This window comes from Pempheris klunzingeri, chromosome 9 (assembly GCF_042242105.1).
Source record: "Pempheris klunzingeri isolate RE-2024b chromosome 9, fPemKlu1.hap1, whole genome shotgun sequence".
In the NCBI taxonomy this organism is placed as follows: Eukaryota; Metazoa; Chordata; class Actinopteri; order Acropomatiformes; family Pempheridae; genus Pempheris; species Pempheris klunzingeri.
Window position 1 is genome coordinate 4,506,214 of NC_092020.1, and position 12,603 is coordinate 4,518,816.

Below are 12,603 nucleotides of genomic sequence, written 5' to 3' on the forward strand. Positions count from 1 at the left end.
ATCATAGACTTCACACTCGCCTTCTCACTCCCATTCAACCAAAAACTTTTCCTCTCTTTCTCCTGCAGTATGACTATATGGAGCGTCTGGACGGGAAGGAGAAGTGGAGTGTGGTCGAGTCTCCACGAGAGAGGAGGAGCATCCAAACTGTGGTCCTCAATGAGGCGGTGTTTGTCCAGTACCTGGACGCCGGTGCCTGGCACCTGGCATTCTACAATGACGGTCGGGAGAGAGAGACAGTCTCCTTCAGCACAAACGTCATGGGTGAGGCAGAGTCAGCATTTGTAGTTGCAGGTGGAGGGAGGGAGGGAGGGAGGGAGGGAAAGAAACGAGATTAAGCACCAGCATTTAGGAGATGGAAAAAGTTGGGAGGCAAAGGTATTCGCTGCCAGTGACACTGATTTAAAAGAGTACTTCACTGATTTAACATCGCACTCCAACAGTAAAACAGTGTCAGACTCTGTAGTCAGGTTTTCAGTGTAAAAATCGATGCAGCAGAGCCAGAGATGTCATCTTTTTTTATTCCACACATTCATCTTCCTTGTCAAAACCAGGCGCCTATAGTACCCATAACGCAGCTCGACTATACTAGACTACAGCGTATAAAGCAGGGATGTTGTATCCGTGATGTCGCCCATAGGTGTCTGAGGAGTCACTGTGAAGCTCAGTGTGTGTGGCTCCCAGCCACAGCCATCTTGGCAGTGCTGCTCCGCTGCTCCGTGCTAATCCAGAAATGGTACTGCGTGGAACTGCGTAGAGTCTCATGGGACAAAGAGGCGCACAGTTTTAAGAGCTCGGCGCCACAGTTCCTGTCCACGAGCCGCAGAAGCGAAATGCTTGATAGTTTTAATAATAATAATTGATAGTTAGAAGTTTTACTTCACCTCTTACAATGAAATGACGACACTTCCATTATCATTTTTCATCAAGATTCCAAAATCTTTATCGACATTATCTACACATGTATTTAATGAGTACATTTCTGACATGAGCGGTTTAAAACATCTGTGCTTTTCCGTGAATGCGAACTGGTCAAAACCACTGATCCAGTGTTTTGAGAAGTAATTCATGGGTATGTAGTATTCAGACGAACAGACACGTGAATCACATTAAATTGTAGTGAGGTGTTATTTCTAGCAAATCTCATACACCCTGAAGGTTAAATTGGATCATTACAGTCAATCATTACAAACGGTCTGGGAATTGTAATTGCTGTTGCACTACAACTGCATGATATAATTCCACATACACATAAACACATGTTGTGCACATCTTACTGTCTATGATAAAGAGTTCTGCTCAAGTATTCTGTTTGACACCAATAGGGATTCTTATGCTTTTCAGCTACTCTCGTCTACTTTCAAGACAAGCTGCAGCTCAAACGTGTTTGATATTCAAATATCAAACATGTTTGATATTTATGACTTGAAATCCTGCTGTGTGATAGGAAGAGTGATAGAATACTGAGAAACCCGCAATAGCCAATCACAGTGAGTTGACAGGGTAGCGTCACCGACCAGACATACCACGCACACTTGTGTAGAACAGAAACGACCCACCATGCAAAATGAATAAGCCACGCTGATTCCGCCTTCTCAGCCATGACTTAATCCACAGTTTTTTGTCCCTTTACACACAAGTGCAACCAGCTGACGACAACTGTCCGTGTCCATTTTTTGTCCGTTTTTCTGAAGCCACGTTTGATCACGTGTCAACCGATGCGGACTCGAGTAGCCTTTATCACCTTTATCAGACTTTCCACAGCTTCTTCTGGAGCTACAAAAGGCTTTAATCAATTTCTTTAACATATGCAGTGCCCCAAACACCTGTAAACAGACTTTGATGTGCACGATCAGCGGAGCTCTCCTTTAAGAAGGACATGGTAGCATTTTAATATGCCCCCCCACACACACACACTCATACACACACACAATTTGTCAAAGACTTTACACGTTCACAGGGTGCAATAACACTCACCAGCAGCATGTGCACAATGTTGCCACAAGCAACACAACTATAGCAGCATTGTCAAGTAGACACGACTGCTTGGTGAGTTTAACGATTTGTGTTTGCCAAAACGTAGTAGGATAAATTTATAGTATGCATTCAAAAACAAGTTGTTATATCAGAAGGTGTAGAATCGCTTCCATGGTGTTTGTGCATGTGTGAAAAGGATGAAGATCAACAAAAACTCAATTGTCTCGAACCAGATCTAAAAGCAGAGCACACATGAATCCAAACAAAAAGCCACAGGCAACCCTATAAATTGAATGTTTTAGGAGGTGAAGCAGCTCCACCAATAACTTCTATTGTGTTGGAGGCATGACTGTGAGAACAAGGGGAATGGATAGAAAGAGTCAAGCCGAGGAAAAGAATCCTTCACTGTCAATATCTGGTGGTAGAGCTTTCAGCAGTAGGAGTAGTGGAGAGGAGAAGAGGCAGAGGCGGCGAGGGCAGAATTAGAGTGAGTAGTAAGAGGGGGAGCTGGAGGAAAACCATAATGGTGGGGGCAAAGCCAGAATGGAGTGAAGTGGAGTGAAGGACTGGAGGAGGAGCAGCTGAAGAGGGGAGTGAAAGAGAGGGTGGCATTAGGGTAAAAGAGGGACTTGGAGCAGAGATTTGGGGGGAGATGGTTGAGGACAGAGAAAGAGGGCGGAAGTGTTAGAGGGGAAGGCAGTGTGGACAGGCTGAGCGGTGCTTTGTGCAAGATGAGTGGAAGCTGGAAGCGGCATGAGGGAAGGAGGAAGGGATGGATGAAAGTCCAAAATGCCTCCATATCATTAGCATAGACCCTGTTTTTTTTTTTTTTTTCTCATCAAACTTTTCTTTTCTGGTAAGTGGGTTAAGAGGCACTAAAAGATAGATAAAGCACTGAAGTCATGTGTGTGCACACAGCCTGAAACACACACACACACACACACACACACACATAGAGTCCAGCTAAAATCTGCCCAGTTGCACCAAAAAACCACAACTGGATGAAGTATTAATGACCTTGGTTGGGCCAGAGTGAGGAGTAAATAAGCAAAACAAGTGGAAAAGTGCCAGAATATAGGGAGGAGGAGGGGTGGAAGAGCAGCAGAGGGGTTTGAGAATGCTGGTGTACAGCAGGAGAGCGCTCTTATTTTCTGATACAGTGTGCAGAGAAACGATGGCTGGTTAATGGATTGCGTCTCTAGGAATGGCTGATCGAAAATGCATTCTTCTAACTCCATGAGAAAAGTGCACAGAAAAGGAATGCATGGAATCTTTGAGGAATGCATCTGTTTTTGATGTGTGTGTGTGTGTGACTGTGAGACTCTGTGCTCCTTTACTCAATTTGTAGTATCTTAAAGAATGAATGGTGCTAATGCTTTAATCGAATGCTTTGATGCTTGCCATCAAACTCTCTCACCCATCCCCTCGTTCCCTCTCTCTGTCTCACTTTGTCTCCTTCACAGATTCAGTGCAAGAGTGCCCGCGCAATTGCCATGGTAACGGAGAGTGTAATTCTGGGGTGTGCCATTGCTTCCCAGGATTCCACGGCATGGACTGCTCCAAAGGTATCAGCTGCTTCCAAATGTGTTTCTCCCGTCGTAAAAATTCCGTCGTTGCCACAGTCTAATTAGACGAGCAGGCACATTTTCAGGTCCATGCAGCGGGGTGGGTGGGGGGGGGTTAGACGCAGTAAAATGGCGCATGGCCTTAGGTGGAGCAGGAACAAGATGACTGATGATGAATGGCAGCTCCCCCAGCTAACGTCTCCCTGGCTCTGTGCTCACCTGGGATAGACGGCTGTGATGAATAGTTTAGTTACCTCTGCCTGTAATTACTCTTCATGTCATTGCCGCTCTCCAGCCCCTTAACCACTCTATTCACCCTCCTGCACGGTGAGGAGTCGGTTGGGTTAAGCGTGCGTGCATGCGTGTGTGTGGGGGTGTGTTGAGAATCTCAAAACAACAAAACAGGCTAATTGTTTTCCCTTTGTCATGCACAAGGTTTAATCTCTCCCCCTTCCTCCCTTTCTCCGTCCCCCCCACCAGCGGCGTGCCCGGTGCTCTGCAGTGGCAATGGCCAATACGACAAGGGCTCCTGTGTGTGTTACAGCGGCTGGAAGGGACCCGAGTGTGATGTCCCCGTCACGCAGTGCATCGACCCTCTTTGCAGCGGCCACGGCACCTGCACCGATGGCAACTGCGTGTGCTCCATCGGCTACAAAGGGCAGAGCTGTGCAGAAGGTGAGAGGAGCAGAGTTAATGGTGTGGATGTGAGGAAGGATGGAGCCGCCGCTTTCTGCCTGCCCGTGCTTGTGGGTTTTGACGAGTCATAGTCATTATTTTTTTTTAAAAGAAACATGAATGTTTGCACCGCAACAAACACATCTCACAAATCCCCAGGCACACACACACACACACACACACACCCTTTTACTCCAGTAACAGACGGAGTTGGACAGAGTGTCCGTTTTCTCCGAGCACACAGATGAAGTACGATTCCGCAGCCAAACACATCAGAGATTTTATTAAGGGATGAAATTGCTTCTATTGATCCTCATTAAGAAGGATCAGCCGGTCACGTTGTGTGTCGTCACTAAGATAGAAAGCAAGAGCAAAAAGAGAGGGATAAGAGAGGGAGGGCAGCGGTGAGAGGTGAATATGTATGAAGACAGTGAGAATTGAGAAATGAGGGGGGGGGGGGGGGGGGGGGGGGGGGATGAAGGGAAGAAGGGAGTAGAGTGACAGACAGAAGAAGTTCAGACAGGGCTGGAGAACAAGGTCAGCATTTTTTCCCGTCTCTTCACCCCCCCATCCCCCTCCATCCATCCCCTCCCCTCCTTCTCCTCTGGTCTCAAATCTGATATTCATCACAAGAGAGTCCCTCAAACAATTTACCTGGAGTGCCAGCGACACGAAAATCGATAACTGTGATCCGCCGTTTCTGCCAGGCAAACAGAAAGGAGGGTCGAGGTTATGTGCGAACGCGTGCTTTTATGTGTGTGTGTGTGTGTGTGTGGAGGGTCAGTCATGCCTGGGGAGGGGGAGTGGCGAGAGAGGTGTCAGACAAAGACGACGAGGAGAGTGAGGGCGAGAAAGTGGGAGCGACCGGGACAGAGGGATGAGAGGAGGGATGAGAGGAGGGCCAGGAGAGGGGAGGTGGGTGGGCGCTTTGCCGGGAGGAGGTAATTTGTCAAATTGGTTTTCACTCACGGCTCGGACTCAGAGCTGCCTGTCAACCTGGCAGACTGACAGTGTCACATTCTCCCCTATGTATTAGCGCGCACACACACACACACACACACACACACACACACACACACACACACACACACACACACACTGGCTAAAGCATACATAAGTGCTCACTGTGAATAATGTGTCAATGAGGCACGCTGCTCTTTCAGAGTGAAACACATTTGCTGCCATGCCCCAATTATAGACTCAGCTATTCATTATTGTGTGCTTTAATTGCCTTAGTAATATGTCTGGTAACATTTTCTTTTATTCCGTTATCTTTTTATGTACACACAGAATGAAGACATGCCCTCTGCCATGTCTTTCTTTTTTCCGAAAGAAAAACTCATATTTAATTTGTTTCTAACGTCAGCTCTGATGTGACATTTTCTACCTTGTTATTTTTCCTTCATTTTTTTGGGTTCATTTTGTTTTTTTTCTCTGTATATGTTGTTTTCACATCGGTGTATCTCTGGCTCAATGCAGTGGATTGCCTGGATCCGACTTGTTCCAACAATGGCATCTGTGTGAATGGGGAGTGCCACTGTAAGCCAGGCTGGGGGGGGCTCCACTGTGAGCTGCCCAGGGCCCAGTGCCCAGACCAGTGCCACGGACACGGGGCCTTCATACCAGACACTGGGCTGTGCAGCTGTGACCCCAACTGGATGGGACCTGACTGCTCTATGGGTGAGTACAACTGCAACGCTGGTCTGGCTGCAGTAGTCAAACACATGGAGTAGAGATTGGTTGTGGTGTTACAGTTAGGAGGATAATGCTACTGACTACACATATATCTCAACATATTGTGTGGTCCCCAGGGATATATAGCTAATTAATTTGCCATTTTATTTCACACTGCTTTGGTTTTCAAACTGTGCTTGGATGAAATCTACAAGAGCACAAACAATACAACTTGCTGAGAAATAGGATACAGCAACTGTTATATTATCTAAGCCAAATTGGGAAAAAAAACAGGAACAATATGTGACAAGTTTTTTTACCATCGTGGCTGTATAAAAAATCTCTCTCGGTAGACTGCGTGACAGAATCTTTATGACAGCTGTTTATGATTATCAGGTTACTGCTCAGAATCCAAACTGGGCAAAGGAAGGCCCTTGTATTTATATAGCACATTTCATTATAAATAGCCTGGACATAACTGTAGCAAGAACACACATAAAAGGAATATAATAAGTAAAACACAAGAAAAAGCAGCAACAAAAGACACAAAGAAAAAACGGAAGAAAAATGAAGAATAACCACCCACAACCAACACCAACAAACCCCGCACCCCACCCACAGACAAAGGCACATACCCACACACGCGCACACACGGCAACTAATCACAAGCTAAAGAAACTAGAAGAAAAAAGTTTTATTTTAGCTTTGAACAATGCAGTTGGTCTCAGGTCATCAAGCTGTTTGTTCCAGAGAGCAAGGACAAAGTAAAAGCCTCCCCGTCACATCTATGAAATACCAATTCAAACTGTGTCCTTTCATATAACTACAGGAATGTTGGAGGTGTGTTTTCATTGTGGATTTACGCACAGTGAAACAAAGATGGAATAATGTTTATGGGGTGGGGGCGAGAGATAAATGGAGGATGCCTGTAACTTTGTCTGCATGAGGCCCACAAGTCGCACCTGCTGCTCTGGATGGAATTTTAAAAAGAGAGAGAGAGGTTGCTTGTAAATGCCTTTTATAATGAAATGCCTAACTTCAATAAAACAGAGTTTTTAAGCTACCGCTGTAAGAGACGGAGAGAGCAGCCTCCGCCACATCGGCCTCACAACGCTCCCCATCTCAGGATCACAAACAGAGCTCCGGCATTTGTTATGAGAGAAGCAATGCTTAACTTTAATAAAGACAACATTGTTCCACACTGCAGGATCCCTCAGCAAGCGTGCATCAAAACATCTGTACATACTACATTCCCTGCACAGCGGGGTCCTGAGTACACGAGCGGGATTGTCACATCTCACCACATGCGCCGTCGCTGCCTGGAACATCTGAGCAGCGACTGTTTGGGAGGCTCAGGAAATAAACCCTCTCTTCACCAAACTGTAATCACTGATTTTAATTCAAGATGATGAAGAATTTTATTTTAGTGTTATGCTGGATTGAATGTTTTTGATTGTTTTGCAGCTTTGGGCATTGGACAAAGTGTTTAGATGACCTGGTTACATGTCACCATTGTTTCAACGGCTTTTCAATGATCATATTTTATCATGCGGTTTAGGAGCTGCTTCACATTCTAATAAAGCCGTTTTTATGCTGCTGAAACAGCAGATATTTGTAACCCAGACATCTCAAAAACACATCTTGACATCCTTTGACCTGCAAGTCATCAAATCAGTGCCAGACTGCACACATGACAAACGCAAACCTGCAAAAAGAAGTTTTGAGTTTCGTGACCCAGACCTTTCTGGCTTCCTTCAGAGGTGTGTTCAGTTGACTGTGGGACCCACGGAGTGTGTATGGGCGGAGCTTGTCGCTGTGAGGAGGGCTGGACCGGCGCAGGCTGTGACCAGCGTGTGTGCAACCCGCTCTGCATCAAACACGGAACCTGCAAGGACGGGAAGTGCCAGTGTCACCAGGGCTGGAACGGAGAGCACTGCACCATCGGTAAGCACCCCTGTGTATCTGTGTGTGTGTGTGTGTGTGTGTGTGTGTGGAGGTGTGTGTTTGATGTGTGTCTGCGTGTCAACACGTGGGTGTGCATAGAAACCCCGGCACCCAGTCAGACTAAACAGGCAGCTACTTGCCACTTTGTTAAAGGGATCTGGAAACGAGAAGTGGAGGCAAAAGGGTGACCTTGGGGAATTTGAAGAAGGGGGCTGATGTAGGAGGTGGGCGACAGAGAGGAGAGGAGCAAACTTCTTAAAAGTGGGGGCGGGAGGACAACAAAAGAACATGATTTAGCCGTTTTTAGGTTGCTTCTCAACTTTAGACCCCAGGAGTCTTAGTTTCTATGGCCTTTGAAACACCAACGTTATGTGATGAAAGGTAAAACTCTTCACCTCGCTGTGATCAAAAAATATCTCTCTCACATCGTTTCTGTGTGTGTGTGTGTGCATGCACACAGTTGTGCTCGTGTGTGTGAGTGTGACTTTTTATGTCAGTCAATCACTGTCTCATATTGACACATCACTGTCACTTTGGATGGATGAGTGCCAGATCCCTTTGATTCACCCACAGTGCTTTGAGACACAAAGTCTCATTTCCCTGTCACCACAAGCACTGTGATTGCAATCTGATACACACAAACAAACACCAAAACACACACAAAGCAACGCATATATACACGTACACACACACACGCACACCAACACACATAAACGCACAGGGGAATAACAGTTTATGATCTCCCCATTTCCCCCCATCAGAAAGTAGGGCAGCTTTGACTGCAGCATCAGCCCAAGATGAAAGAGTTGTCAGGCCTCAGCTTGGCGCAAAACACACTTCACTAGCACCAGACACTCTCAGTGTTAGCTTATATCAGCTTGCCTGTTGTTCATTTCAGCTCTGCATGATGTTGCTTGCATTTACTAAAAAAAAAAAAAAAAAAAAAAAAAGAAAATACTCTCCCCATCTCTTACCTTTTGCACGTTTTCTCCCACTGCAGACCATGGGAGCATGGTTGACAAAGCAGGTACCGTATCTGACTCTGGTGTTTTGTTTCTTAGCCTGTGGTGGTAGAAGCTAGCTGCTGCATTTGTGGGTTTTGGCCTGGCTTGGCTCTGTAGACTCTGTGGTGCTATCTGTCCGTAGAATAGGGTGCCAGCCTCAATGATAACTCCCTACATGTAGCGCACTCCCACCTACAGCAGTGCACTACAGCAGGGGCTAGCTGTCATTGAGCCTAGATGTGTTGTGGGGTACCGTAGAGCCTAGTGTGGTATCAGCAGTGTTGAGGAGCTGTGCTGTGAATGTGTGGATGTGCATGCGCGTGAGTGTGTTCTTCTCAATATTTCTAATGTGGAAACACAAACACATAACTCTGCTCAGGTATTCTAGTCATGTATCGCGTAAACACAGCTGCTTCACACGAGGAGAAAATCATGCCGTAAAGGAATTTTGAGGTAATTGATGAATTTCATAGGCCACTGATGCGAGGTCTTAATGTGGTGTCAAAAAATACAGAGCTGTTGAGTGTGTGTGTGTGTGTGAGTGTGTTTATGTTTAGGTATTTGTGGCAACAGTCGCGGCCACGGTAGAGTGGCTAATAAATACATTTTGTGTGCACGTCTGTGTTTGATTGTGCGTGTGTGACTCAGCGTGCATATGGTATTCATTTCAGATTTTCTATCTTTTCGTCAAACTCATCCCTTCCAACCTAAGCCCAGGAAAAAAAAAAACCAACCAAACAGTTTGGTTATATCCCACGAAGATGAGCAGAATCATTGCTAAGTTTAAGACATCGACGACGGGTGCAGGTCTAGGTTTAGTTGTCTCCCGCGCACAGTGAGAATGCTTAATAGATAGCCCTGCAGCTGGACCTCTGGCGGAGCGGCACAGATTTGCCTGACAGTACAGGTCCCCGGAGCACCGTTGAGAGTGTCCTCTCACCCTCTACACTTAATGGAATAGCTCTCATTGTTTTATGAAGAGTCAGCCCGGAGAAAAAGGTAAATCGCAGGGTTAAAGAGGGAGCAAGACAGAGGGCAGGAGTAAAGTAGAACAGATGGAGTGAAAGGGAAGTAGAGAGACATGTCAAAGAACATGTGGAGTAAGCAATCAATGTAATTATCTAAGGTAGCTTAGTAAGAATAGGAGGAGAAGATGAGTGGAGGTTTATCTGCAAAGTGCAGCGTTATCTGCTCTATCTGTAAGCAGTGGTCTTGGATTTATGGCAGTGACCTTTACTTTCTGACCTTTAGAGGAGACAGAGCTGGGAATGGAGGGGGAATGGAGAGAATGGTGGCACTTTTTTAGCACAAAGTCTTGACTCCGTTTCTATTATGCACTTTGTTCTCATTCTTTCTGTCTCCTTCTCTGTCTCAGCCTGTCCCTCACTCTCTCTTTCTCACTTCCTCCTCGGAGTCTTACACAGTATCTTTCTCTATCCAGTCATTTACCCCGACACCCACACACAAGCGCCGCACACCACACAAGAGTGTGTGTGCTGACCCATAACCCAAGGCAATTTCTTCTCCTTTTTAAGGGGATTTCATCAGAGTCCAACTACATTAGTGGGGAGGGTGGACTTAATAGTTTCTGAAATCCCACTTTATTCTAGTTAGTATGAGGGGGTATCGACTGGGCCCTGGCATTAAAGGGAGAGGAGCCTCGTGCTGGCCTGCCCATGCAAGCCGATCAATGCCCACTATGGATTGTCCTGTCCGGGTGCTTCATAAGTATTTGGCTGCTTTAAATGGCAACTCCATTTAACAGGCAATCACTGCTAACTGCCTTTGTTCCCCAAGCTCAATACTTGGGGACAATCTCTTCCAGCCTGACTGTTAATACAGCGTCATGAGCAGTACCCTGATGCAGAAAAGGGCAATAATTAAAGATAAAAACCTTTGATTTGATTCCTCTTGTCGAGCTGAAAAACAAAGTTAAGCTCCTCTGCCTCCCCTCCTTCCCCTCTCCCCGCACCCACTTTCTTCTTGGGAGTTCAAACAAGATGGCGCACCGTCTTTCTCAAAGTCCTTTGTTGACTTTCCCTCATCACCTGGTGTTTCAGACATATGATAAAATGCCAATCGGGGTGAAATGCCTGTTAATTTAGCTGCTGCCACGGTTTAGATTGCACTATTTGTATTCATAATGCATGGCTTTATTGATGTGGCGATTTGTTAGAGGGCAAAATCCTACAGTGCAACTTGAGTGAAAATATGTTCATTAATCTACTGAGCAGGACTCAATGAAAAAGCATTTCATATTTATAATCTCTTACTGGGTTATTTTGTCCTTCTCCACTCTGTGCCGGCACACTACTACTGAGTGGGAAATGTCAGGTCATATCTCCAGGGTGCGTCGTGCTGGGTGTGTGTGTGTGTGTGTGTGTGTGTGTGTGTGTGTGTGTGTGTGTGTGTGTGAATAAGTGCCTTTGCGTGCATGCACGTATTGTTTTATCAGTCAACCCTGTCTTTGCCTTCATCTCCTGTGGGTAGATTTAAGAGTGTCGCATCCTGCTCCCTCATTTATTGAAGAGGAAATCACTGTGACAAGCTTGTTTGGGGCTCTTTGTGCTGCTGGAGAAAACATTGTCATTGTGTGTAATCGTGCCTTTTTTCCCCCCCTCTCCCTGATAGATTATAATGTGGCAAACACACACTTGTGTTAGAGCTAAGGTGTGATTCAGACAGATATGGTAAAAATGGTTAGACAGGCCAGGAGTTAAATGTGTTTTGAAAGACATTGTTGGGCAACATTGTCTCAGCGTGGATGCAAACTATCAAATGGAACATAAAAATGTCATAGTGAGCTTTCAGCAACAAAAGTATTTATTTCTTGGCATTTAGCGAGTGGTCTTATTGGGACCCAGTTTAGCAGAATTATTTTGATATAGGAATAATCTTAAAGGAGTGGGTTTGCATATTTGGAAATACCCAGTAGGTAGATTTATATTGTTCTCACATCTGTCAGTTTAATATGAAGCTGGAGTCAGCAGCCAGTCAGCTTAGTTTAGCACAAAGACAGGAAACAGAAAAGACCTGGCTCTGTCCAAAGTGTAAATCATACAGATGGGTATGCACAGGACTGTTTTTTCTGGGCTGAGTACGATTATTATTTGGAGTCTCTGGTGGCTGCCTGGCAACCGCAAAGTGCCAAGACTCCAGGACGTCACTGCTCCCAGCCAAGAAATAGTCCCGCACATAACCACTCCCCCCCATAAAAAAACTACAAAATAAAAGTTTTTTTCACACATTTTTTTTTGCAGATTTAACAAACAAGATGTAACGTGTAGCAAGCTTCATAGGTGCTCGTAGGTGGATTTTGTTACCTTTGGACGGAGCCAAGAAGCTAGCTGTTTCCAGCCTTTATCAGCTAAGCTAAGCAAAGGGAGCGCTGGCTCCAGCTTCTTATCGAATGGGCAAATATCAGAGGACGATCATTCTTCACATCTAAGTGCCAAAAGCAAATTAGCATATTACTCAACATTTGAAACTGCTCCTTTAAATTTTCCTTATTACAACCAACCAAAAATTACCAGGTGTTATTCGTACTGCCCTCTATATTTGCAAATTTCCTTATCCAGGCTCCCTTAAAATGTCCGCTTTGCTTTGCCCTGAAATCACTCTTGAGTTGAGGGTGGCCTTGCTATGCTAGTTACAGAACTTTCTTGGCTCCGGGGCCTCAAACTCTGATAGGACCTCTTTGCATAAGCTAAAGTGAAGGTTTATTAGTTCATAGACTGCCACCCCACAGACACACACATACACAG

General features: G+C 45.6%; 1 protein-coding gene across 1 annotated transcript in view; it reads left to right on the forward strand.

Annotated features, from left to right (window-relative positions):
• The window catches only part of tenm2a (teneurin transmembrane protein 2a), a 148,514-nt gene that overhangs the window by 116,584 nt on the left and 19,327 nt on the right, over positions 1-12,603 (forward strand). The window contains exons 9-14 of the mRNA XM_070836308.1: positions 69-264; positions 3,441-3,542; positions 4,023-4,217; positions 5,697-5,897; positions 7,650-7,835; positions 8,836-8,862. Coding sequence (XP_070692409.1) covers positions 69-264; positions 3,441-3,542; positions 4,023-4,217; positions 5,697-5,897; positions 7,650-7,835; positions 8,836-8,862 — 907 coding nt within the window. The remainder of the gene's footprint in view (positions 1-68; positions 265-3,440; positions 3,543-4,022; positions 4,218-5,696; positions 5,898-7,649; positions 7,836-8,835; positions 8,863-12,603) is intronic.